The sequence below is a fragment of the Castanea sativa genome, chromosome 4 (genome assembly GCF_040712315.1).
Source record: "Castanea sativa cultivar Marrone di Chiusa Pesio chromosome 4, ASM4071231v1".
NCBI classification, from domain to species: domain Eukaryota; kingdom Viridiplantae; phylum Streptophyta; class Magnoliopsida; order Fagales; family Fagaceae; genus Castanea; species Castanea sativa.
The window spans coordinates 22,223,054-22,247,542 of NC_134016.1; the positions used below are offsets into that span (position 1 = coordinate 22,223,054).

Here is a 24,489-nt window from a genome sequence, read left to right on the forward strand (position 1 = left end):
CTTGATGTGTCCATAGTCGTTGCATTCGTAGCACACAACTCCTTGAGGGGGTTGAGAGTCCTTCCCATCTTTCTTCTTGAACTCCTTCCTACCACCTTTGGATGATGAAAACTTTTCCTTGTTGAAAGTCTTCCCACTATTCTTCATCTTCAGAAATTTTCGGAAGTTCTTCGTAAGGAAAACTACTTCTTTCTCCACATCATCTTCTTCGAAGGAGTCATCCATTCTCTCATTGATGGTTTTGAGAGCTAGTGATTTACTTGGCATGTGCGAAGGCAATCCCGGATTATATGTTTAGAGAGATCCAATGAGCTCTTGCATCTTGATCTCATCCAAGTCTTTCCTTCTTTCTATAGCTGTGACTTTTACGCGATAGCTCTCCGGTAAAGACCTCAAAATTTTTCTCACCACCTTAACATCCTCAATCTTTTCACTGAGATTGAGCTTGGAAATCACGATTTCATTGAGATTCCCATAGAATGAATCAAATGACTCATCGTCACTCATCTTGTGCTCTTCAAATCAAGTGGTCAACATTTGTAGCTTTGTGTCCTTGACTTTCTTGGTACCCTCATAGGTAGTCTCAAGAATTGTCCAAGCTTCCTTGGCAGTCTTTACATGCGATATCTTATGAAATTTATCAGTAGACACACCACAAAAGATAGCTTTAATTGCTTTACTATTGGCATTTGCCAAAGTAAGAGCTACCTTGTCCCATTTGGACTTAGCTATAGTGGGTCTAACATACCCATTCTCAACAGAATCCCATATGGACTCATCTATGGTGCAAAGGAATGCCCTTATATAGATTTTCCAAAAAGCATAGTTGCTTCCATCAAAGAATGGTGGAGTATTGAGAGATTGTGACTGATACATTACAAAAGGGGTCTTGGATTGCACTTAGGTAATGAAACCACAGCAAGTGCATTAGCTCTGATACCAATTGAAAGCTCAGATTTGTGTTAAAAACACAAGAGCTGTTTAGACCCCAAATTAAAAAATTACAGCTTAGTTGATTTACTCTAACTTAAACTAAGTGCGAAATAGAGTAAATGTGAGCAAACAAACAATAGAGCTACTCTAAGCCATATTCATCAAATCACAACAGTAAAATGAAAGCTAAAAGGGTAGGGAAGAGAAATGCAAACACAAGATAACACGCCGATGTATTATCGAAGAGGAAACCAAAGAACTCGGCGAAAAACCTCTCCGCCACCCTCCAAGCGGTAAATCGATCCACTAGACAATAAGTTGGGATACACGAATAGCAAGAGACCCTCCAAGCTCCTACTCTAACAAGGCTTTTCATAACCGTGTCTTGTCTAGCTTTCTGGATTCCGCAATGCACCCGATTGTATCCACCAAAGCTTGGCTTATTCCAATGCTTCCCAGAAGCATCAAAACCTCACTTAACACTTAGTATGGGTGTGGTATGTGTTTGGGCTATCAACCTCTCAAGGATTTGGATATGAAGAGGTAGGAGTTGAGGAAAACCACAATGGATGATGTAGAGGATTGTGGATATGACAATCTCTAACTCTCAAGGGTTTGTGGCTAGGGTTTTCTCTCTGAAAAGCACTCCTTTCAATATGTGGGTAATGTGGGTATATATAGTGTGTATGAGGATGTAGTGGAGCAAATATGACAAAATAGCAAAACAGAATGTTTTGCGGGTATCTTGCAGGAAGGCTTTACCCGCAAGACACTCGCGAAAACCAGCTGTCACCAGCTGTCATGACTTTTCGCATTCCAGTCATATGCTGAACACATGCTTCACTTCGCGAGAAGGCTACCCATGAGCTACCCACAAAAACTTCTTTAGTCTTTAATGTTGCCTTAAGTCTTCACACACACTCTCTCTCTCACAACCCTTACAAATAAATCCCACATAAAATATAGGGTACAAAAGATTGAACAAAATTACAATAAAGTTTAGCACAGAATTAAAGCCAACACAAAATAGTTGTAAATCACAACTTTACACAAAGGATTTTCCATGTATCTCCTATGTCTTCTTCACTTTTCGTGCTATACTTTCTATTTATCTCGACATTAAAGTGTTAGAGTTTTCATTGTTAGTGTTCTTAGGCTTTTTCACTTAAATGTATTGTTAGATCCATCATCCATTCTCTTACATAGTTTTGATAATTGAATTTGTACGTACAATTTTTTAGTTTTTTATGTTTTGAGAGGAGAGAGACATAAAAGGGTGGTAAAAATACAAATTCATCCTTGTTTTTAATAGAGGTGGGTAACAGGAGATAAACTGAGCTTACGTCAAGTGGGTAAAATGCAAAATTTTAAACCACAAGAAAGCAAAATGTTTTTTGGGAAAACCACAGGTGGGCAAAATGTAATTTCCCTTTTTTTTCATGTGAAAATACAAGTTGGCCCGACCCGTCCACAACTCAATTGATTTAACCAGTTTTTAATCAGTTTAAAATGGCCCAATCTTGAACCTGGCCAATTTTGGCCCATCACCTGATTGACTAGACTTGAACTCAATCGTTTGCCATGTTTAGAGGCGAGGTAGGGATGGAACAAGACAATTTGCCGTGTTATGCAGTACGGAGTAGGAATAGAGTGAAGATAAAAAAAAATCATATGGAGCGTAGGAGAATATTCCACCCTTTGACCCAGCCTTGCCCCATTGTCATGACTTATTTGCTTCAAAACAACCCCCACGCAAAAAAGTTATTTAATTCTTGAGTACGACTGTTATACCGGGGAAGTCTAATATTTCTAATCCGCAGACAATAAATGACATAGTGTGAGCATTAAAAATAATCTTTTTTTGTTTTTAAAAAAAGGATAAATGGGCGGTCAGCATTAAAAATAACCGTTACACATATTTTAATATCAAAAATAAAATAAAATTATCCACCATCGGCATCTAGCAACACATCGAAAATTTTATTTTAAATATTATTATTTCCCCTTTTTCTTTGTGTGTGTTATTATTATAATATTAATGTTTACGCAATGTGATTTTGGCAAAAAGAAATATTAATGTTTACACTTATGGGATCCATATAGCCACATTTCATTGACTGGGAAATTGAAATTTTGACTTTTATAATAGAAAGCGAACTAACTTTCCAAGCTTGTAAATTTCCAAGAAAGTGTGCATGTTCTAGAAATCCTTGTTTTTCCTACTTTGAAATTTCAATCATACTAGTCCTTATTGCTTAGTTTAGTTTATATTCTATAATAGCCTCTTCCCTCTTCTATTAATTTTGCATTAAAACTTGAAAGACAGGTGAGGTAAAGGCAGAGATTTTGAGCTTGAGAATGAATTTTCTGAAAATGGATAAGAAGGAACAATATGCGGCTCAGTTTATTGAGAGTCCATTGATGAACTCTTATGACAAAACTCCAGAGAGGCAGATTTCGACTCTATCTGAACCTGTCAGCTTAATTCATAGCCTATCTTCCTCAGATGGCTCTCCCTCCTTCAAAACAAGTAAGCAATCACCTCTCTCTCTCTCTCTCTCTCTCTCTCTCTCTCTCCCTCTACAATTACAAGTTAAAACCAAATACAACAAATTAAGTGATGGGCTACTCTTGGAAAAGTGCAGATAAAGGGGATTCAGAGTCAGAGACGGACCAGAAGACAAAACTTCGTAGGAAAAGTAGCAGTTTTGCATACAGGATTCGCGACCATGGTAAGGATGTTTCATCTCAATTTTATGATGATGATAATGATGAAACTCTTTGTTTTGTTTGACATATGGAATATTAATTGTAGTGAAACTGGGTGGTCCCAAGTTGTCTCAAACTGTAAAGGGAAAGCTGAGTTTGGGGGCAAGAGTTTTTCAACAAGGTGGGAGAGAGAATATGTTGAGACAGATATTTGGAATGAGGGAAGGAGAAGAGATGTTGAAAGCCTCACAATGCTATTTATCAACAACAGCTGGTCCCATTGCAGGACTCCTCTTTATTTCTACTGAAAAGATTGCCTTCTGCAGTGAAAGATCCATCACTATTCCTTCCCCTACCGGCCATTTGATCCGAACACCATACAAGGTTTATTTATTTTTATTTTTATTATTTATACAGAATGTCTCCGTTTATTAATTTGTCATTGCTTATAGTAAAGATTTAAAGACTCCAAAGGGGAGAGGCTCCGACGAGAGAGAGAGAAGATTAGAGATAGTAAACTCTCCTTAGTAGGAGTCTTCCCTCTCGGCCTGGACGAGAATTCCCTCCCCTCACTCTTTTAGGGTTTTTTCCTTGGCCAGCCATAGACACACTCTATGTGCAGTAGTCAACAAACCCCCTGCTATGGAAGAAATAGTCTTGAATGACCTCCAAAACCTCAAATTAACCAAAGAAGAAGGAGAAGAGATATGAATCACAAGCACCAATCCAGTCACCCTCTTTGAAGAATGCTCATTAAGCCTCTTCGGGAAGCTGCTTTCAAATCGTCAACAGAATGTCTGCGCCTTTAAGAACACCCTCAAAGCAACCTGGAAGCTAGGGTCTGATCTAAGAATAGTCGAGGTAGGCAGTGATATTTTGCAGTTCAAGTTCAGTTCCAGATTTCAAATGGAATGGGTTGAAAAGAGCGGTCCATGGAACTTTGAAAACAACCTCCTTCTCTTATGTCGCTGGAAAAAAGGTCTCTCTTCTACAAACATAGTTTTCACGCATGCCCCTTTCTGGATCCAAGTCTGGGGTCTGCCATTAGAGTTCATGAATGAAGAGGTAGGTAAAGACATTGGAGGCACAATTAGTAATTTCTTAGAAGTTGACAAACGCTCTTGGCAATTTGATCAGGCAAAGTTTGTGTATACTAGGAAGCACGAGTGCGGCTCCAGGGCCGCCGCACTCACGGCGACACGGCCACTCTCCTCTGACGCGTCGATTTGCCCTTTTTTTCTTTTTCTTTTTTTCGATTCGCATCGACTCGTGCCGACACGCACCAATTCAAGCCGATACGCGTCGATTCGCGCCGATTCCGGCTGATTCGACTCCGATCCAGCCTATTCACGCCGATTCCGGCCAAAACTGGCCGATATTTGCTTCCTTTTCCCTCTCTGAACCTACCTATTTCGTCTTCTTGCTGGGTCTAAACTCAAAGCCACACTATTTCTTGAAGAGAGTTCTACAACACAAGTAGAGGCACTCTTTGGAGCTGACAGTCATCAGGTTGAAGAGAGTCTAGACTGTTTAGAGAACTAAAGTCCTGAAAGCTAAAAAGAAGAAGGGAACTTCAAAGAAAATTTTGAATACACGGCTGGGATGGGATTTGGGAATTGGGATGTGGAAATATTGGGATTTGGTAGAAATAGGACTTAAAAGAGAAAAAGGAGGATAAGGGAATACGTAAGAAAGAGATGATTGAGAAATAAATAAGATAATTGGTAGGTGGGGCCGGTTTTAGAGTGGAATGAGAGAATAAAAAATATATATATATATATATATTTTTCTAATATATGAACCTAATCTTTTATTATTATCTCCAATTATTCTTAAATTAGCATATATTTACAATTATATAAAAAAAGTATGCTTAGTAATATATAAAAAATATTAATAAAAATATTTTTAATAATTTTTTAATCGCCGCACCCCGCCGCACCCGCATCCTACTTTTTCAAAAACTGCCGAGCCCCGCACCCGCACTCGCACTTGCACCCGAATCCGGAAACGCAACCGTGTTTCATAGTGCGTATAAGAGTTGATGTTCACATAAACAAGCCTCTACGAAGAGGAGGCTATGTCTCCAGCTCAAAGGGTGGCAAACACTGGGTAGCTTTCAAATACGATTTATGTGCGGAAGAATTGGTCACGATATTAAACACTGCTCAGAATCCACCAACGAGTAAGGAGCAGAAAAAAAATATAGGGAATGGATGAGGGCTGGCTAGAACTCAAAGGGTGGGCAAAGCAAAACTCGGACCACCAACAACGAGGACTAGGCCGCGGCGGAGATGGGAACTGGCGGCATTGGATATCGTGTACCCTCTGACAACTCTAGTATACTTGAGTCAGCTGGTCTTAGGGGAAACAATATCTCTGGGGGAAATCTAACGTTGGGGAATGTTCCAGAGGCAAGCATAGCGACAAACTAGACTGCTTTTCTCCTGCATGAGGCGGAAAATCAAGACGAATGGGATAGGGCTAAAAATTTGAAACGTAATCAGAAAGGAAAAGGAAACTCTCGTGATTCACAAGGAAAGTTTATCTTTAGCAGTACTTAGGACTCCGAAAAAGATAAAAGGAATTCAGATTCTAGAATGTAGTCTTCTAACTCTGAAGGCCAAGAAGTGACAAGCCCATTAAGGCCAAAATTAGAGCGCAGGTGCAAATTTGATGCCAACACCCTGGGGCATAGCCCACCCAACAATACCCAGCCAAAAAATAAGGTTGATATAAAAAGAATAGCCAGACAAAAAGCCCAGGATGATGCCCAGGCCAAAGACACTAAGATGCTAGCTTCTAAGACTGAAGTGGGCTCTAAAAGACCAAGTATCTTTGAATCTTTAGAGTTCGAAGAAAATAGAGTTCAAAAACGCATCTTCCATACTCCCTTCCCTCCCTCTCCCTCTCCTTCTCTTGATGGTATATTGGCGGTGGCTGCCATGCAGCACTGCCGAAAGCAATGATCACCCTCGAATGGAACTGCCGGGGGCTTAGGAACCCCCAGACAGTTAGGGTACTGCGTGAATTTATGCAACGTTAGAATCCGCACTCATCTTCCTCGTGGAGACAAAACTCAATAAAAAAGAAGCGGAAAAGAGAAGAAGATCAATGTCTTACCTAAATTGTTTATTTGTTCCAAGCAAAGGACAAAGTGGCGACCTAGCAATGATTTGGAAAAAGGATACCAAGCTTGACATCATAACCTACAGCCCACATCACATTGATGCCATTGTCACTGAATCAGGCTTTGGCTTCAGATAGAGAATCATCGGTTTTTATGGGCACCCGGACACTCATAAAAGAAATGACTCATAGAAGCTCCTAACCTCCTATCTCCACCACCGGTTTCAACTCCCTTGGCTCTGCCTTGGGGATTTTAATGAGATCATCTCAATGGGGGAGAAACGGGGTAGGGTTCAATGGTCCCAACATCAAATGGACGGCTTTAGAAATGCAATAAACTACTGCATCTTTAGAGACTTAGGCTATAATGGTTCCGAATTTACTTGGTGTAATATAAGAGAGGGGTCCGACAGAATTTATATGTGCTTAGATTGTGCTCTTGCCACTGATGAATGGAGAAGCCATTTTGAAAATTCAAGAGTCCACCACCTCATCGACTCTACCTCGGACCACTATGCCCTGCTTATCTCTGATACAGTGAATGCACAACTCCCCCAGAAGCGTCAGTTTCACTTCGAGGCAATGTGGGAACATAAGGAGGAATGCAAAGATATTATCCAAAATGCTTGGAGTGCCTATTGTGACACAAACACTCTTGGGGGCCTTGCTCGTAGCCTTAAGCATTGTGCAGCTGACCCCTCGAATTGGAGCCATTCAGTATTCAGACATATTCCAAAACATATTCAAACTAAAAGGAAAGACCTCCATTCTCTTTTCCATCAAGACACTGATGGTAGACATGGGGCTGAAATAAATCGCCTAAGGAAGGACCTCAATGATCTTCTAGACAGTGAGGAGGTTTTTTGGAATCAAAGATCAAGAGTCCAATGGCTTAAGGAAGGGGATCGTAATACAAAATTCTTCCACCATTAGGCATTCGAAAGGAGGTAAAAGAGCACTATCCTGGGAATTCGAGATGAAAATGGGACCTAGTATGACACAAATGAAACTATTACAGAAGTAGCTATTCAATATTTCAAGGATATTTATACCTCATCTCAACCTACAGTTTTGATGATGTGATAAGCGCAATCCCTTCTCGAGTAACCAATGACATGAATGTGGGGCTGACCAAAGAGTTTACCAAGGATGAAGTCCTCTCTACCCTCAAGCAAATGCACCCAACCAAGGCTCCCAGACCCAACGATATGTCAACAATTTTCTTCCAAAAATACTGGGATATTGTCGGCACTAGTGTCACTAATATGGCTCTCAATGTTCTTAACTTTCATATGCCTATTGTTGAGATTAATAGAACTAACATTGCTCTTGTCTCAAAGAAAAACTCCCCCACCAAAATGATTGAGCTAGGCCGATCAACCTAAGTAATGTCACATATAAAATCATTTCAAAAGTCCTCTCCAACAGGCTCAAGGTTGTTTTTCCTCACATTATCATAGAGAACCAAAGCGCTTTCCTCTCCGAACGTCTCATTACCGACAACATCTTGGTTGCATTTGAAGTTATGCATTATCTCAACAACAAGAGAGAGGGAAAGGAAAGCCTCATGGCCATAAAATTAAATATGAGCAAAGCCTCCGACCATGTCGAGTGACGTTTTATTAAAGCTGTAATGGAAAAGCTTGGGTTTCAAAAGCGGTGGATTAGTCTCATCATGCATTGCATTACCACGGTCTCGTACTCTATCCTCATAAATGGTACGGCCTATGGATGCATAACTCCTTCACGAGGTCTACGACAAGGGGACCCCTCTCCCCCTACCTTTTCATTCTTTGTGCCAAAGGTCTATCCTCCCTTATTAATCAAGCTACATGAACTAGGGAGCTAAATGGCATCTCCATCAGCCGAGGTGCCCCCAAGTGAGCCACCTCTTCTTTGTCGATGATAGCTTGCTATTTTGCAGAGCAAGCAGCCAGGAATGTCACAAGCGAACTGAGATCCTCACTAGATATGAAGCCGCATCAGCTTAAAAGATAAACATGGACAAATCATTTGTATTCTTTAGCCTCAACGCAGCCCAAGAAACAAAGAATGAGGTTCTTGATATCCTAGGTCCAATGCAAGACTCTAGGCACTCCAAGTATCTTGGCCTCCCTTCCATTATTGGTAAGTCCAAGAATGAGGTTTTTGCGGAGTTAAAAGAGAAAGTGGGAAGGAAGCACTCGGGTTGGAAGGAGAAAATTCTCTTAATGGGTGGAAAAGAAGTCCTTATAAAGGCAGTTGCTCAAGCCGTACCCACATACGGAATGAGCTATGTCCTTCTTCCAAAGGATTGTGTGATGATCTTGAAGGCATGATGCGTTATTTCTGGTAGGGGCAGTGTCATCAAGAGAAAAAAAATTTGTTTGGGTTGCTTGGAAGAAAATGTGCAAGTCCAAGCTACACGGGGGAATGGGGTTCCAATTTGGCCATGCTTGCTAAACAATTTGGCCATGTCATCATACAACGGCGTAATTTCTAGTTGGAGCAGTGTCATCAATGTGGCCATGCTTGCTAAACAAGCTTGGAGACTACTCACCAGACCGGACTCTTTGACCTCAAGAATATAGAAGGTGAGATACTTCCCATACTTTGATGTCCTCAATGCCCAATTTGGGTGCAGTCCATCATATGCCTGGCGTAGCATCCATCGCAACCTAGAAGTGATTCGTAAAGGTACAAGATGGCGGGTTGGTAATGGCAAAACGATCCACATATAGGAGGACAAATGGCTCCTAACACCTACAACATACAAAGCAATCAGCCCACCCCATGACTTTAATGACTTCCCCATGGTCTCTACCCTCATCAACCAAGACACAAAACGTTAGAAAGCTGACCTTGTTAAAAGAACATTCCTTCCTTTTGAAGCTGAAACCATAGTCGGCATCCCTCTCAGCTACTCCCTCCCGAAAGACATGCTTATATGGACTGGGAGCAAGAGGGGTGAGTTTTCGGTTCGGAGTGCATATTATGTTGCCCTCACAATTGTTCGGTCAAACCATGAAGGCAAAAGCTCAAATGGTGACCCACGAACTCCACTTTGGAAAAAGGTGTGGCATTTCAACCTGCCTGCAAAGATTCGTATTTTTGCATGGTGGGCATGCATGAATGCACTACCTACAATACAAAACCTAAGGACTAGAGGGGTCAATACTGAAGGCAGATGTCCCATGTGTGATCAATGCATTGAAAATACCTCGCATGCCCTTCTTGATTGCGACACGCCTAAGTCTGTCTAGGGGTTCTGGTTGGGTAGGCCTGCCATCCTAGAAAACAGTTAAATGGACTTTGTTGATGTGGCTCTTCAAGTCATCAGTAATGGCACTTCCAAGGATCTTGCAACTTTTTTTGTCACTGCCTGGTATATTTGGTTCAACCGAAACCAGGTAGTATTTGAATCCACCTCCCTCCCCCCTAAGTCAAATTTAGGATTCTGCTTTATGGCATGCAAAAGATTCAAAGGTGCTCTGGCACCCACATTTCAGCAGCAAGGCTGCCAAGACTCATACTGGTCCCTCCCCCCATCTAGTTTCCATAAAGTAAATGTGGATGGAGCCACAAGCCCTGATGGTTCAACCTTAAGCATCGGGGTGATTATTTGGGTCTCAGTTGGACAAATCACCGCGGCACTGAGTAAACCTTTACTAGCCTATTATGCTCCTGATGTAGTTGAAGCCATTTCCCTGGAAAACGACATCATTCTAGCTCATGAGATGAATCTCCTTCGTGTAGTCATTGAGTCTAACTCCCTCTCCACTATGCAGTCAGTTATTGCAAAGAAAACAAGTCGACCTCTTGGCCATATTTTCAGTGGAATCCATAGCTCTCTCCTCCAATTCAGTACTTGGAGCCTCCATCATCTGAAACGGGATCTCAACAGAGCACCCCGTGAGCTCGGCCAGCTTGCAAAATTCACGGGCGTAGCTCAATCTGGAAGGGAACTCGCCCCCCACTGCCCCACTCTCTGCTTTCCCCAAACCGGACCCCCCTTAAGGCTCTGTACCGCTTGAGTTTTAGCTCACCTCTGTTATAATTCCATTTCTATGTTGATGAATGAATGACAGGTTAATTTTCAAAAAAAAAAAGACCCCAAAGGGTTAAACATTATTATTATTAACTGTTTACACATAAAACAATACTTACTATACAAGGATTAAATGTTACGCTTAAAGGAGTTCTGTTCTACAGGAAAATCAAGGCGGCTTTTGTGCGTATTTTCCTAAGTTTTATAAAAGGAAAAAGAGTGACTGAAAAGAAAGCTAAATATCTTAGGTGGAACATTTATTTTAATGTCTACTGATCCACAAAGCTACGACTAATATATATGGCAGGTTCTGATACCAGTAAAGAAGATTCAAAGAGCCAACCAAAGTGAGAATGTGAACAAGCCTTCCCAGAAGTACATAGAAATAATTACTGAGGATCATTTTGAATTTTGGTTTATAGGATTCATACGGTATGAGAAAGCTTTCCTTAACCTCCAAAAGGCCATTTCTATGGCCAACCAAATGTAATGTAAGAAGCAAGCTTCTGTTTAAGTTAGAGGAGAGAAAATTTCATCAGGCATTATCGTGCTTATGAAGTTGGGGAGTTTGAAAAGTTATTTCAATGTTGCTTGTACAATTTTGTTAGTTTGTAGCTGGGAAGCTACTTGTAGCCCTTTGTTGTGTTAGGAATTTAAAATTAGTATAAAATAGCCATTTCAAAGTTATTTGTACAATTTCGTAGCCTACAGGTGTGTGTGCCTGGCAGTTTGAAAGGAAAGGAGAGTTGAGAGTAAAGACTCGAGGGATAATGGCTACCTCTCTTCTTATTTAGATGTTTTTAAAATTAAGTAGAAGAAAGATGAATTAATATCCCTCCTATTTGTTTGGCTGTTTTAAAAATCAAGAAGAGTTGAATGATTGTATAATAAATTCATTATTTGGATTCACTTTTGCTAAATTTAAGTAAACTAATATAAATTGACAAAATTAACCATTTGAATTTTTTCTTAAAGAAAAAAATATAGGAGAATTCTCCCAATTTGGGGGATTAAAAATGAGTGGTTTGGAAGGTCTTACCCCACTAAATCCTCTCAAACCCTCCCTATCCTCCTGTTGGGGTTTATGCCCTAAAATCCAATTTATTGGCATGTCATAAATAATTAAATTGTTTAATTATATGAGACTATTTATAAATGAACTAATGGGACATTATCATAGTCCATGAGATGCATTGTATGTGATTTAGTCACAGAAGATGTAAATCACAAGTTCCTTGTAAACTCAAAATGTAGTTTGTAGTCGGTGATAAAAATGGGCGTTTCATCTGCAAAGACTATAACATATCAACTAAGATGATTTGTCTTGATCATGGAAGTGGAGACTTCTAGTTGATTTGTTAATATGTTTTAAGAGTTAAGACATATTGAACTAGACCGCTGTCTGTGAGATTTATTATTCTCCTAACGATTGTCAACTGAATAATAAATCTCACGACTTCTATTAATATCAACTCTAAATCCTGAGAGAATAATGGACCTGATCATGAGATGTAGGTTGATTTGATATATCAGGAGTGAGATCTATTAGTCACGGTCAAAACCTCAGTATGTTGAGCAACCGCATTTAGTGTTGATGGAACATATATTTTCAAGATGGAATTCATAATCTCTTAACGGAGATATAAAATATTCCCTTGAGATAAGTTTAATAGGTTTAGTTATTCAGAATGTTGGGCCCAACCACTTTAGTAAGGAGTTACTAAAATATATATTTATAAAATTGGATTTCATAAATATATGATGAATAACATAAAGGATTAAACTGGGTACTCAAGGATTAAGATGTAATCTTCAAAATGGTAGTCTATATTCATGACTTTGTATTACTACGAATATTTTAATGAAGGGGTTACATGTATAATAAAGGCTTGGGATATAATTTATTAATAAGGCCTAGAGTGCAATTATATTTATATAGTGGTATTAAATATAATTAATGATAACTTTGGACTTGTCAATAGTTGACGGAAAAGCCCAAGGCCCATTGGAGCTAGTGTCTTATTGGTCCTTTTTGGTTCCACTCCAAGCCACACACTAAAGCCCAATTGGAAATGCCCAATAGGCCAGCTCAATTAGATAATCAGTTAGTTATAAAGGGAGAAACATACAAAATTTTTATTAGTGATTTAAGAAACGATGTGTATGTGAGAGAGAGACACACATTCATTCTCCCTTTGAAAACTGATTGAGAGACCACACATCTTGGGCGTAAAGTGGAATTGGAGTGAAGATTAAAAGTATTCCCGAGTACTTCAATCTTTGTTTTTTGAATTTCACCACACCAAGGTACGTTATCTTGTTCTTAAATTCTGAAATTTACATAGTGCATGTTATCAATCATGAATGAAATAGATCTTTGTTTGTTGTTTCCGCTATGTGTTTTGTATGAGATACAAAACCAGTTTTTCCAACACCTCCCTGTTAAAAAAAAAATTCAAATAAGGTTTGTTAAATCCTTCCCATCCTAATTCCTTTTCAATTCTCTCATTTCCCTCCATATTAAATCCAAAAATATGGTAAGTTTTTCCCATTTCAAAAATATAATGACTCTATGGCTCCAGTTTTTACAATACAATATATCCAATTTTTTCTGTGGATTTTATTCTCTCACATCCACTTTTTTACATCAATTTTCAAATCAACCTTCACGTTTTAAATGTAGACAATTTTTTTGCTTTTTAAAATGTGAACATTTCTGTATTAATTATAAATATGCGTGTAAAATATAGATATAAACGAATATAAAAGAATATTTAAACCTCTTTATGTTGATATCACTTCGGCTCTGTGACTGTGAGTGACCCACATTGGATGGGTATTCTTCTAGAATGATGTTAGTTTAAGGCTGAACCTTTTGACTTTTAAAACTGCTAAAAATGGCTTTTAAAACCATCCTCCCAGAACTTGGGCTACAACAATCATATTTTAAAGGTGACTCAGAATTTGTGATTAAAGCTTTACAGATGGGTACTATGTTTTCCTTATCTTTTGATCAATTAGTTAGAGATACTATAACTCATGTTAGCTCCCTACGGAGTCTCTCTCTCACATTGCTAGGCAAGAAACTGCTATTCCACATGCCTTAACCTAGAAAGCCAAATTAGCTTTTCCTTTGTTAGCTTGAATGGAGTTTTTTACATCAAACGTTGTTGATTATGTTTCAAAGGATTTTTCGATTTATTGAATAAAAAAAATGGCTTCACGTGGGAGATCTCTTATCTATGCTTACTATGTTGGAACAACATGATTTGTATCTTATACAAAACATAGGCAGCAGAAAATTAACGGATCTACTTCATTCGTAATTGATAACATGGACTATGTAAATTTCAGAATTTAAGAACAAAAGAGCGTACCTTGAAGCGGTGAAATTCAAAACAAATCTCGAAAGCACTTGGGAACACTTTTAATTTTCACTCCAATTCTACTAACATCCAAGTAGTGTGGTCTCTCAATCAGTTCAAGGGAAAATAAGAGAATGACTTTCTCTCACTTATACACACTATTTCATAATAGTGTCTCTCATATATATAAAATTCTATATGTTTTTCCCTTTGTATCTAACTGATTCTCTAATTGAGCTAGCCTTTTAGGCCTTCCCAATTGGGCTTAAGTGTGTGGGTTGGAGTGGGACCAAAAGGGACCAATAAGACACTAGCTACAATAGGCCTTGGGCTTTTCTGTCAACTCTTGACAAGTCCAAAGTTATCATTAACTATATTTAATACCACTATATAAATATAATTGCACTCTAGGCCTTATTTGTAGATTATATCTCAAGACTTTATTGTACATGTAACCCGTTCATAAAATATTTGTAGTAATACAAAGTCGTGAATGTAGACTACCACTTTGTAAATCACTACATCTTAATCCTTGAGTACCTGATTTAATCCTCTATGTTATTCATCATATATTTATGAAATCCAATTTTATAAATATATACTTCAATAACTCCTTACTAAAGTGGTTAGGCCTAACACTCTGAAAAACCAAACCCGTTAAACTTATCTCAAGGGAATATTTTGTATCTCTGTTAAGAGACAATAAATTTCATCTTGAAAATATATGTTCCATCAACACTAAATGTGGCTGCCCAACATACTGAGGTTTTGATCGTGACTTTAGATCTCACTCTTGATATATCAAAGCAACCTATATTTCATGATCAGGTCTATTATCCTCTCAAAGCCTGCAGTTATTCCAAAGGTGCATTTCTATAGGTTCAATCTCAGCTTATACTCCTTGATCCTTTCGAAAAACTTCCTCAAGTTAATGATGTGACCCTTTCTCTCTCTTTGGATTTCACAATCATATCATTGACATTATCGAGAGGACCCTTTAAAAGGATCTTGTAACCCTATAATACGATCTGGAGATTGAATAAAGGTTGCCTTAGATGGGAAATACTATGCATCATAAAAGGTGTGAAAAAAGTGGAATACTTTGGTTCAGAAATCTCTTACTATCAATCTTAAAAGGAGTCCAGCTTTCTTTTGCAATCCAATTCAATACCCCAAAACCACATAAACTAGAAGTTCCACTATCCGTTCTAGCATGAGCACGATAGAGCTTCTCTTGCCATGAAAGACGCGCACACGATTTCTTGTCACTAAATATTTGGAATGTGGGAATCATAACACAAATATCTCCTTGATTATGACTCTTTATATCACTCTCAAAAGGAAAAGCTGATACCTTTTAGGATATACCTTTCGGTTTTGTACCGACGACAACAGACTGGGATTGTGGAAAAGGAATCAATCAGATGCTATTACTAGCGGCTCCTTTTTTGCACTGATGAGGCACGTGGGCCACGTCTTTGGAATGGAGGTTTTCCCCCTCCACTCCATACATATTGCCCAGCTCAATTTCCTACCTCATTGTGCCGAATATCATGTAACAAGGCTGTGGCCATTCTTTGGTAGGTTGCACCCACATTCTTGAGCCCAAATGGCATTTCGGTGTAACAATAAATTCTCTATTTTGTGGTGAAGGTAGTCTCGGTCATATCCCTAAGAGCCATCTTGATTTGGTTGTATCTCAAGAAACCATCCATGAAAGACATCAACACACTACCGGCTGTGTTATCACTAAGACATCTATGTGAGGAAGAAGGAAGTCATCTTTAGGGCACGCTTTGTTCAAATCCCTAAAATCCACACACATTCTTACCTTCCTATCTTTCTTGTGCATAGGCACAACAATGGCTATCCACTCGGTTTGATGTACAAGTTTAATGAACCCCGCCTTCAATTGCTTATTGATCTCTTCTTTGATCTTTAAAATCCATTCGGTTCTCATACGCCTCAACTTTTGCTTGACAGGCACCATGTGGGCATAAGTGTCAATGTGATGTTAAGCCATCTCGAGATCAATATTGGGCTTATCTTCATAGGACCATGCAAACACCTCTTGAAACTCGATGAGCAACTCTTTAAGGTCTTTTCTTTCTTTTTCATTTAGGATTGAGCCAATTTTAATTAAACGTGGAGTCTCATCATTGCCTAAATTAAGAGTTTCAAAAGTTGGTTCCATAGGTTCAATCTTCTTTTTCCAATTGGTTATTAATTTCATTTTCAAATTCTTTTAAATCATTTAAGTGCAGAATTTCAATATTATGGGACATATCAAACTAAGCCAACTCAGAATTAATCTTATTAAAAATGTTGAAAAGTACATTGGGACTTGCATTACACACTTTCTTTCCCACATTTTCAAAAAACCCAACCTAAGTCCAATTATTAAGTTGTCCCACGACAGGCATGATGAAGGCAAAAGGATCACTTGGCTCCTCGTTAGTGATGGCGAGCACGTCCCCCTCCATCTTCAACATCCATGTAATTCACCTAGTCGACTTCTTCTTGAAATTCCTTAATCACCATCGTAGGCTTCTCCTTGAAAGTGAGCTTTTCGTTGAAGAATATCTACCAACCCAAATACACCTTTCCATCCTTACCTACCCAAAGTTCAAGAAAGCCACAAAAAGGGAAGTTTCCCCCTTCCTTCACAAAGTTTCCATTAAGGGTACCAAGGTTCTTCTTGATTCCGTCGCAGCCTTCAAAGAATCCCAAACCTTCCTTGGTTAGTTTAGTCTTGAAATTGGGGAATTCAGCCACCCCTTTTCCTTCTTTTTCAAGACCCATACTAGGCATATACCCCATGTTCTTCATCATTGAAATTACCTCAAGGCTACAATATAGAACCAAATCTGAGGTATATCTTTCATCCTGTCGGACCGTGTGCCTTACCAATCCATCCAACGACCAATTGGTGAAGGATGAGGGGGCACAAATCTTTTATAGCATTCGATCGCAAACCAAGCCCATTGGTATTGGAGCGAATTGTGAAATCCCTCACATATCCTTTAGTCCATAATTAGCCATGTTCATAAATTCAAAGCCACTCATTTGGAGATTACCTCCTTCTTCCTCTAGTCCACAAGTTAGTGCTAGGATCTCACCATCACTACGCACTACAGCAATTCCTCCCTTCCATGGGGTCTTCATCTTTTGGTGTAGAAAAGAGGGGATAGCCCAATAGCATGAAGCCATTCTCTTCCTCAGCAAAGGTTGTAATTAGGAGTGATGTCCATGACATGGAATTCCACAATTGTCTCTATTGGGCCAATCTTGCAAGGAGCTTTGAAAGTAACCATAACTTTCCTTAAGGTATTACCATATGCCTTGACAGTCAAAGGAGAAGGTATGATGGTCTCCACATCTAAGGCAATGGTAAGCGCAGTCCTAAAAGGGCATACATTCAATGTGAATCCATTATCAATCAACACCATAGGAACCTTGGCGCCCAAGCACCCAATGGTTATTTGTAGAAGTCTAGTGTGAATGGCTCCTTGGGAGGAAGTTCCTTATCGGAAAAGGCGAGAAAAGGATGAGATAGGGCCTTAACTTCCATGAGAGATAGCACAACGTGTGGTGTAGTTTCTATGGGTACCTCATTTCCATTCAAAGCATCCAAAAGAGCACCATGATGATTGTGAGAAGCCATAAGAAAGCCCCATATAGATACATAAGCTTGAGTCTTCTTCAATTAAGTCAAAACTCAATCTTCTTCCTCTTTCTCTTCTTTCCCTTTAAGTTCTGTGGGCTTGGACCCTTCTCCTATGTCCCTACCAAGATGATCCTTCTCCAAAAAGGATGGTTTGTAGTGTTTCTCACTCCTAGTAATATTGGCCACATTTTCATCTCTGACTATTTTCTTTAGCTCGATCATTCCTTTGGGAAGTATCCCCCACACAGCCACCGCATTCTTCAAAACCTCATTTTCTTCATCCCATATTCCTTGAACTTCTAAGGCATTAACTTTCACGGTCTCTATCAACTTTGAACAATCCCATTCAATCTTATCAATTTGCACCCAATTCTAATATAAAGGAGGAGCTTTATGATAATCAGGCAAAGGGTTCTTTCTAATGCTAGGCTTGGTGATGATATTGGGGTTTGGGAGGGTTCCATTGTCTATGAGGTCTTGTATCTCATGTTTGAGGAAGAAGCAATTGTTGGTTTTATGGCCGAATTTCTGGTGGAAGTGACAATACTCATTGAGGTTCCAAGTAAGAGGTACAGGATTAGGCATGGGTGTGGGATCTAGAGGCTTAATGAATCCTTTGCAAGACAAATTCTTATATGCTTAGGCAATGGTCATTCTTAGGTCAGAAAATTCTCAGCGGGCTTTCTTTGTGATGCATGGGTAGGTTAAGGTTTTTTGAGATATGATGGCACTTACATTCATGAGATTGGGAGCTTTAGAGGTAGTCACACCTCCTCCATATGTCTTTTTTATTGGAGTTTTGCTCTCACCCTTCTCCAATTTTTCATTATTGATGCATCCTCTATCCTAGTTCCACAATCACACAACTCTCCAATAGAACTCATTGGCGATGACAAGAGCCTACTATTATATGCCGGAAGCAAATTCTTGATAATCATGTTGATTTGATCTTTCTCATTTGGCCTAATAACCATTCTAAATGCCTTTCCCTTACAACTTGTCATGTATTTGGAGAACGTTTCCCCTACTCCTTGCTTAGTGGCCTCCAAATCTCTTAAAGTCACATTAATCATAGTATTGAAGATGAATTGATCCACAAATAACGGCACTAGCTCATTCCACACCTTAGTCTTGCTAAGATCCGAACTATAGTACCATCTTGATGCACCTCTCATGAGTGAGAAAGAAAATGCATGCAAAGTTTGCTTCTCATCTAGCCCCTTCATTTCAACAATGCTTAGATACCTCTTAACGTGTTGCTTTGGATCTCCAGTTCCGTCAAATTTTTCCACATCAAAAATTTTGAACTTTAGAGGTAGTTCAATAGGAGTCTTGGAGCTTATGCCCCCTATGTTATAGAGACAATCATCCATCCCTTGGGTTTTGCGAAAGGCTAGTTGCATCTTCTCCATCATTTCTTTCATGGCCACTGTCTCTGTGCAAGCTTCTCAAATTGTTTGTTCCTCTCATGATCAGCCTTATCCTTTTCATCCCAATCTTCCATTTCTTCTTCATCAAGAACCTCTACTTGTGGGTTCAACTTCTTCAACTTGGCTTCCTCGAGCTTAGTGAGGCGACTCCCCATCTTTTTGAGAATGTCACTTTATCTTCCATTACCTTGAATATCTTTTGTGCAATTTCATCACTAATTGGAACGGCCATTGTTGCTTGAGAAGTTTCCCCTACTTGGAACTCTTCTTCTTGACATGTGTTTTCAATTTTGACCAAACACTTTCCGTTCTTTTTTCGAATCCAAATTGGAGTGGGGGGCGTGTTTTCTTGATTTTGGTGATGCAATAGTGCCTAAAAAGAAGTCTCATTTTCATCAAGGCCACGTCACATTTAAAAGGTTCCTTTTATTTTTAGATGTTCTTAGAAAATCTTTAAGTCCATTCTGATGATGGGCCAAGTACAGAATCACTCCATTTCCTCTCATGAACCTTGCCCCTTATTTTGTTGGGCTTTAGTCCATTTACAACAATGCTCTCATCTAACTCTCATGGGCTTTCATTAGAATGTACTTAGAGATTTTCAACATTTTGTCTCAAACATGGGCTAATAATATATTCATCACCTTTGGGCTCTTCTCTTTTCATTTCATTATCATCATCATTTTTTTTTTTGAAGTAGCCCTTTAGCTAAAATATTTTGTAGCCTTCCCCTCAAGGTCCATGAAGTTCTCATCATTTTGGACCTAGGCATGCAACAAAAAGGCCCAAGATTAGGGAAATCCATATTGACTTTGTAGGATCTTGGATGCTTAGTCCATAGTATACTTGTTATCTTAGGCCCAAATTCCTCTTTCTTTTCAAAAGGGCTTTTTGGTTTGGGCGTATGATAGCAGTTAGGCTATGGTCTTATGAACCTTTAGATATACCCTTTAGATTTAGGGACAAGCCTCTTGTATGTGAGAACTTCTTTTCTTTCATCCCCATTGTCTTAGGGTATGCCATAACTTAGGGTCATCCTTCCAATTTTACATCTTTTATTTGTCCCTTAATATTAGATGAGCACAAGATATATTGTTGAACAAATAAGAGATATATAAAAGATATCCACTTTTGATTGGGGGTAGGATCTCTCTAAGTGTGAGTAAGCTTTCCTAAGACTAAAGGGTTAAATGAGTAGGTCACTCACAACTAGGTGGGCCATGGTTCCAACCGAGGGCCTAAGTGGACCTTTGTTGATTGGTGGTAAACCGTTAACGTACTCAAAGCCCATCATAGGCAATGGTACACATTGTGAGTTGGTGGGGTGAACTTTGAAAGACTTGGGCCCGAATGAAGCCATCCATCTTCCCACTCATCACCAACCGAGCTAAAAGGACAAACGAACCAAGTGATGTGTGTTTAGGATTTATTAAGGTTTAGACAAACAAGTATTGAATAAGCCTTTATTAAGGCTTAGAAATAGGATGCATAGGAATTAAATTCACAATCCCCAGCGGAGTCACCATTATGGACACAACGGAAATGGGAGTCGCTACCTAGTTTTTGTAATAGTCTAGGAACCATATGTATAGCGTCCTCTCGAGAAAGGACCATTGATCTTACTACCAGAGATATGGGTTCAGAGTTAAGGTATGGTCTTGGAAATGTGTTAGGTACCCAAAACCGCCTAACCCTAAGATTGGCTTCCTCTCATTGTGTCTTATGTCTTAACCCTATTAAAGGCACACTCAATATTGTTATCTAACTCACACACACACTAACATGCATCTAAACACACAACATGGCATCTATCATCCCAAACCATACATTTATCATGCTTGTCAACCAAAGCCTAACATTCATCTAGCATGACATCTCTTAACATACATCTAGCATGCATGTCAACCAACCTAGTATTCATCTAGCATGGCATGGCATAAACCCTAGCATGTTACTATCATCATATCCATTCAAGGCAGAAACACAGGCATGGCAAGCATACATAGATCATCACATGTATTCCAAGCTTTTAGACATGAAATCAAACTTCAAACAAACACATTACATCATTAAAATGCATATTCATACCAATGCATGACTTACCTCACTTAAAAACTCAGCACCTATGCCATTATGCATGAGCATGTGAATGCATACTCATGGCATCAAGCAAAGAAAACACAAGATAAACCTTTATTCTAACATGTGAAAAGCAAACAAACATGTGAAACAGAGACTTAGAACTATGAAGACATGAAAAACGGATCTAAAGTAGAGGTATACATGTGAAAGCAGAAGCAAAAACAGACAAAACAAAGTTAGGGTTCCTTGGACGAGTTCATGCGCACGCATGAATAACCTTACTGTTAGGACATATGTGGAACTTGTTAAAACATTTGTTATGTAAATTGGCTAATCCTTTGACAAAATGCACTTTACTTGTAATTGGGTAGATTTAGGATGGGTTTAGTACTTCAAGGAACAAGAGTTCAAGTTTAGTATTGAAACCATGCAAATCTGTTCAAGAAACAAGTGAAGAAGTGTTGTTCATTAAAGCTCGACAGATAGATATCTATTGAGGTTTAATGACTAATCTCAACAGCTTCTCGATAGAAACAGTATCTATCGAGAATTACGAAATTCAAATTCCAAATCTATTTTCATACATATCCAAGTGTATTTGTGTAGGACTTATTTTCTCACAACCCAAGACATATATAAGGATTATTTTAAAGGCCGTCACAAAAGGAATCATAGCATCCCTTCATGCATTGTGTGATCGAAGACAAAATTTGACCTAGTTCATCATATTCTCTATAGAAGCTACTGCGTCTTTGCACTAATGGTTTTGTAACCAAGGAGTTTCTTAATCTTTATCGTTTGGATGAACTACAAAACTTTGCAGCCAACATCTTCCTTAAGTTGGTGTGTTAGTCACGTACTTAGATTCTTGTAAAGGAGTAAGTCACATACTGGGATCCGTGCATCGATTTGTTAGTCACGTATTGGGAACCGTGCATTGAAAAGAGAGATTGTCACTACATTACAAGTCCAATTAGGTATTGGGGTAAGGATTCAATTGCAAGTTGACATAAAATACTAGGATTCCTTTACTTGTAACCGCTTGTTTTGATAATAGTGGATTATCGGGAGTGGTGACCTTAAATTCACCCGGTGGGGTTTTGCCTTGGTAGTTTTCCCCATTCGTAAACAAATCACTTGTGCCAAACTTATTTTTCACTGCATTTACTTTTAGTTGGTGATTTGTTTGTGCTACCATGCTTATTGCATGTAATTAAATCTAATTAATTAACTTGGCTAATTAATTGATTGCTTTACCAAGAGGGTCAATACATTCTTGGTTGATGAAGCAAATTAAACCATTGGAGCTTTGCAGTTCGAGAACAACTTCCTTGCTGAAAGGACCAAGAAGCTTGAAGAGGAGCTATTCCAGGTTAGAGCTCAATTGGAGAGGACTTCTAGTGCAAATCTCGAGGAGATGTTGAGTTCCCAAAAAAGTGCTTCTGATAGAACTAGTTTGGGGTATAATTTCTCTTCTTATAATATTGCCTCTTCTAGTACTACTGTGTTTGTCTCACCTGCTAATAATGTTAATTCTGAGAACAATGAATGTAAAACACATATAGCTAGTGAGAATGTAGACAAAGGAAAATCCATTTTAGGTGCACCCTCTAAGCTTGAAAAGAAAGAGACTAGAAACCCTAGGACTAAGAAAGTTAACAACAAAAGTCTCAACTGAAGAAGCTGCATTTCTATCATCACTATGGAGCTTCAAGGCATACTCGTCCAAATTGCTACAAATGATTAGCCACTCAAAAAGCAACAATATGATCTCAACTGGAAACCAAAATCAGTTTTCATTCTCTTTTGCCCCTTTTAGAGATCTTCTAAAGGCCTTCATGTTCCTTTCGAAGTTGAACGGTTTTAATTCTTTCCCTTCACCATCGGTTCAAGGGTTTGCACAAAGGAAAGGTTCTTCCTCCAAGGCTTTAAGTGATTCAATCACTTTTTCTCTCTCCCCCCTTCTTATGGTTATGCATTACTTGTGTGTTTTGCTTTCCTGTGTTTGAGTCAGTCTAGTTTTATGCTATATTTTGTTTAACATGTTTTTGTTTGCACGTTTTCAGTTTTTGCATTAATTTAGTTTTCATAATAAAAAAAATAAAAAAAATGAATTTGAAAAAAATCAGAAATACAAAAACAGTGTGTGTTTTGTGTGCATTGGTACTTGTGTACCTTGGATGACTATTAGGTTCTAAGGATTTAGGATCTAAATGTATTAGAACTTCAATGTGTAATGTTGGCAAAACCATGATCAAAACTTATAGTCTAGATTTAGGCTACTCAAATTATATTTAACGTAAAGTTGATATCGAGTAATTCCAGGAATTACTATTCACTTTTTGCAAGGCTCGATCAATCGAAAATTAGACTCAATCAATTGAAGCTCGTGCAGATTGTTTTTCTGCAAAATTTTCCAACTCAACCCAAGCCCATATGACGTGTAGGGTTTTATGTTTTGCCTTAAGTATAAAAGGAAAAACTCTAGCCACGTTTTTATGTTGTTGTTTATGCTCTGTGTGTGAATCTCTTGTGAGATCTAGAGGTGTTTGCCTTCATACACACTTAGGGTTATCAAAATCAAAATTGAGTCGAGAGCTTGGTGATCGTTTCAGTTGCTGCATAAAGAGTTTAAAGAAATACAAGTGGGATACTTGTGGATGCTATGGATCTGAGAAACAAGTAGTTTGTGGTCTCGAAGCTGTCACGTGGTCGTGGTAGTAAGTTTTCTACTCGAGGTAGCAATAGGATGTTAGTGGTTTGAGTCGCTATTGTAAAACTTCAATTCTTTCATAGTGGATCTGTTTTATCTTAAGAATAGCTAGGTTAAATCCTTCCTAGGTTTTTTACCGATTTGGTTTTTCTAGGTTATCATATCGTATGTTATTTACTTTTCTGCTTTGCTTTACATGATATGATTTACTTGTGTTAACCTAGATTTGAATAATTTTCCTAACACTACAACAAAATGTATTTTTAGTGAGGAAATATTTTTTGTTGCTAAAGTTACAGCTTTAGTGACGAAATATGCATTTCGTCACTAATAATGAAAAAAATTATAACATTTAGCAACGAAAAATAAATTCAATCACTATTGTGATCTGAAAAATGGGCGTCAGTGGAGGGAAACTTTGGCGTGAGTTTTTT

General features: G+C 38.6%; 2 protein-coding genes across 3 annotated transcripts; one reads left to right on the forward strand and one right to left on the reverse strand.

The window, feature by feature from the left end:
- Positions 1-294: 294 nt before the first annotated feature.
- Positions 295-876, reverse strand: LOC142632596 (uncharacterized). The gene is made up of 2 exons (XM_075806971.1): positions 570-876; positions 295-515 (listed from the first exon to the last, which is right to left on the reverse strand). Exons 1-2 carry the CDS (start codon positions 874-876, stop codon positions 295-297), a joined length of 528 nt encoding a protein of 175 aa, XP_075663086.1.
- Positions 877-3,038: 2,162 nt separating this feature from the next.
- On the forward strand, positions 3,039-11,494 carry LOC142631749 (putative GEM-like protein 8). Of its 2 annotated transcripts, none has more exons than XM_075806046.1 (4): positions 3,039-3,463; positions 3,579-3,665; positions 3,749-4,026; positions 11,106-11,494. In XM_075806046.1, the coding sequence occupies exons 1-4, from the start codon at positions 3,292-3,294 to the stop codon at positions 11,286-11,288; spliced, it is 720 nt and encodes a 239-aa protein (XP_075662161.1). In that variant the 5' UTR covers positions 3,039-3,291; the 3' UTR covers positions 11,289-11,494. The 2 variants fall into 2 exon arrangements, with proteins under 2 accessions (XP_075662161.1, XP_075662162.1); XM_075806047.1 differs by lacking the exon at positions 11,106-11,494 and adding an exon at positions 10,963-11,099 and having other exon boundaries at positions 3,125-3,463.
- Positions 11,495-24,489: the final 12,995 nt, after the last annotated feature.

Excerpts from the sequence above, each read along its gene's own strand:
- LOC142632596 (XM_075806971.1), bottom strand. The coding sequence starts at position 876 with ATGTATCAGTCACAATCTCTCAATACTCCACCATTCTTTGATGGAAGC. Across the intron at positions 516-569 it reads TCTTGAGACTACCTATGAGG|AGCACAAGATGAGTGACGAT; the intron begins GTACCAAGAAAG and ends CTTGATTTGAAG.
- LOC142631749 (XM_075806046.1), top strand. The coding sequence starts at position 3,292 with ATGAATTTTCTGAAAATGGATAAGAAGGAACAATATGCGGCTCAGTTT. Across the intron at positions 3,666-3,748 it reads ATACAGGATTCGCGACCATG|TGAAACTGGGTGGTCCCAAG; the intron begins GTAAGGATGTTT and ends TATTAATTGTAG. Across the intron at positions 4,027-11,105 it reads TGATCCGAACACCATACAAG|GTTCTGATACCAGTAAAGAA; the intron begins GTTTATTTATTT and ends TATATATGGCAG.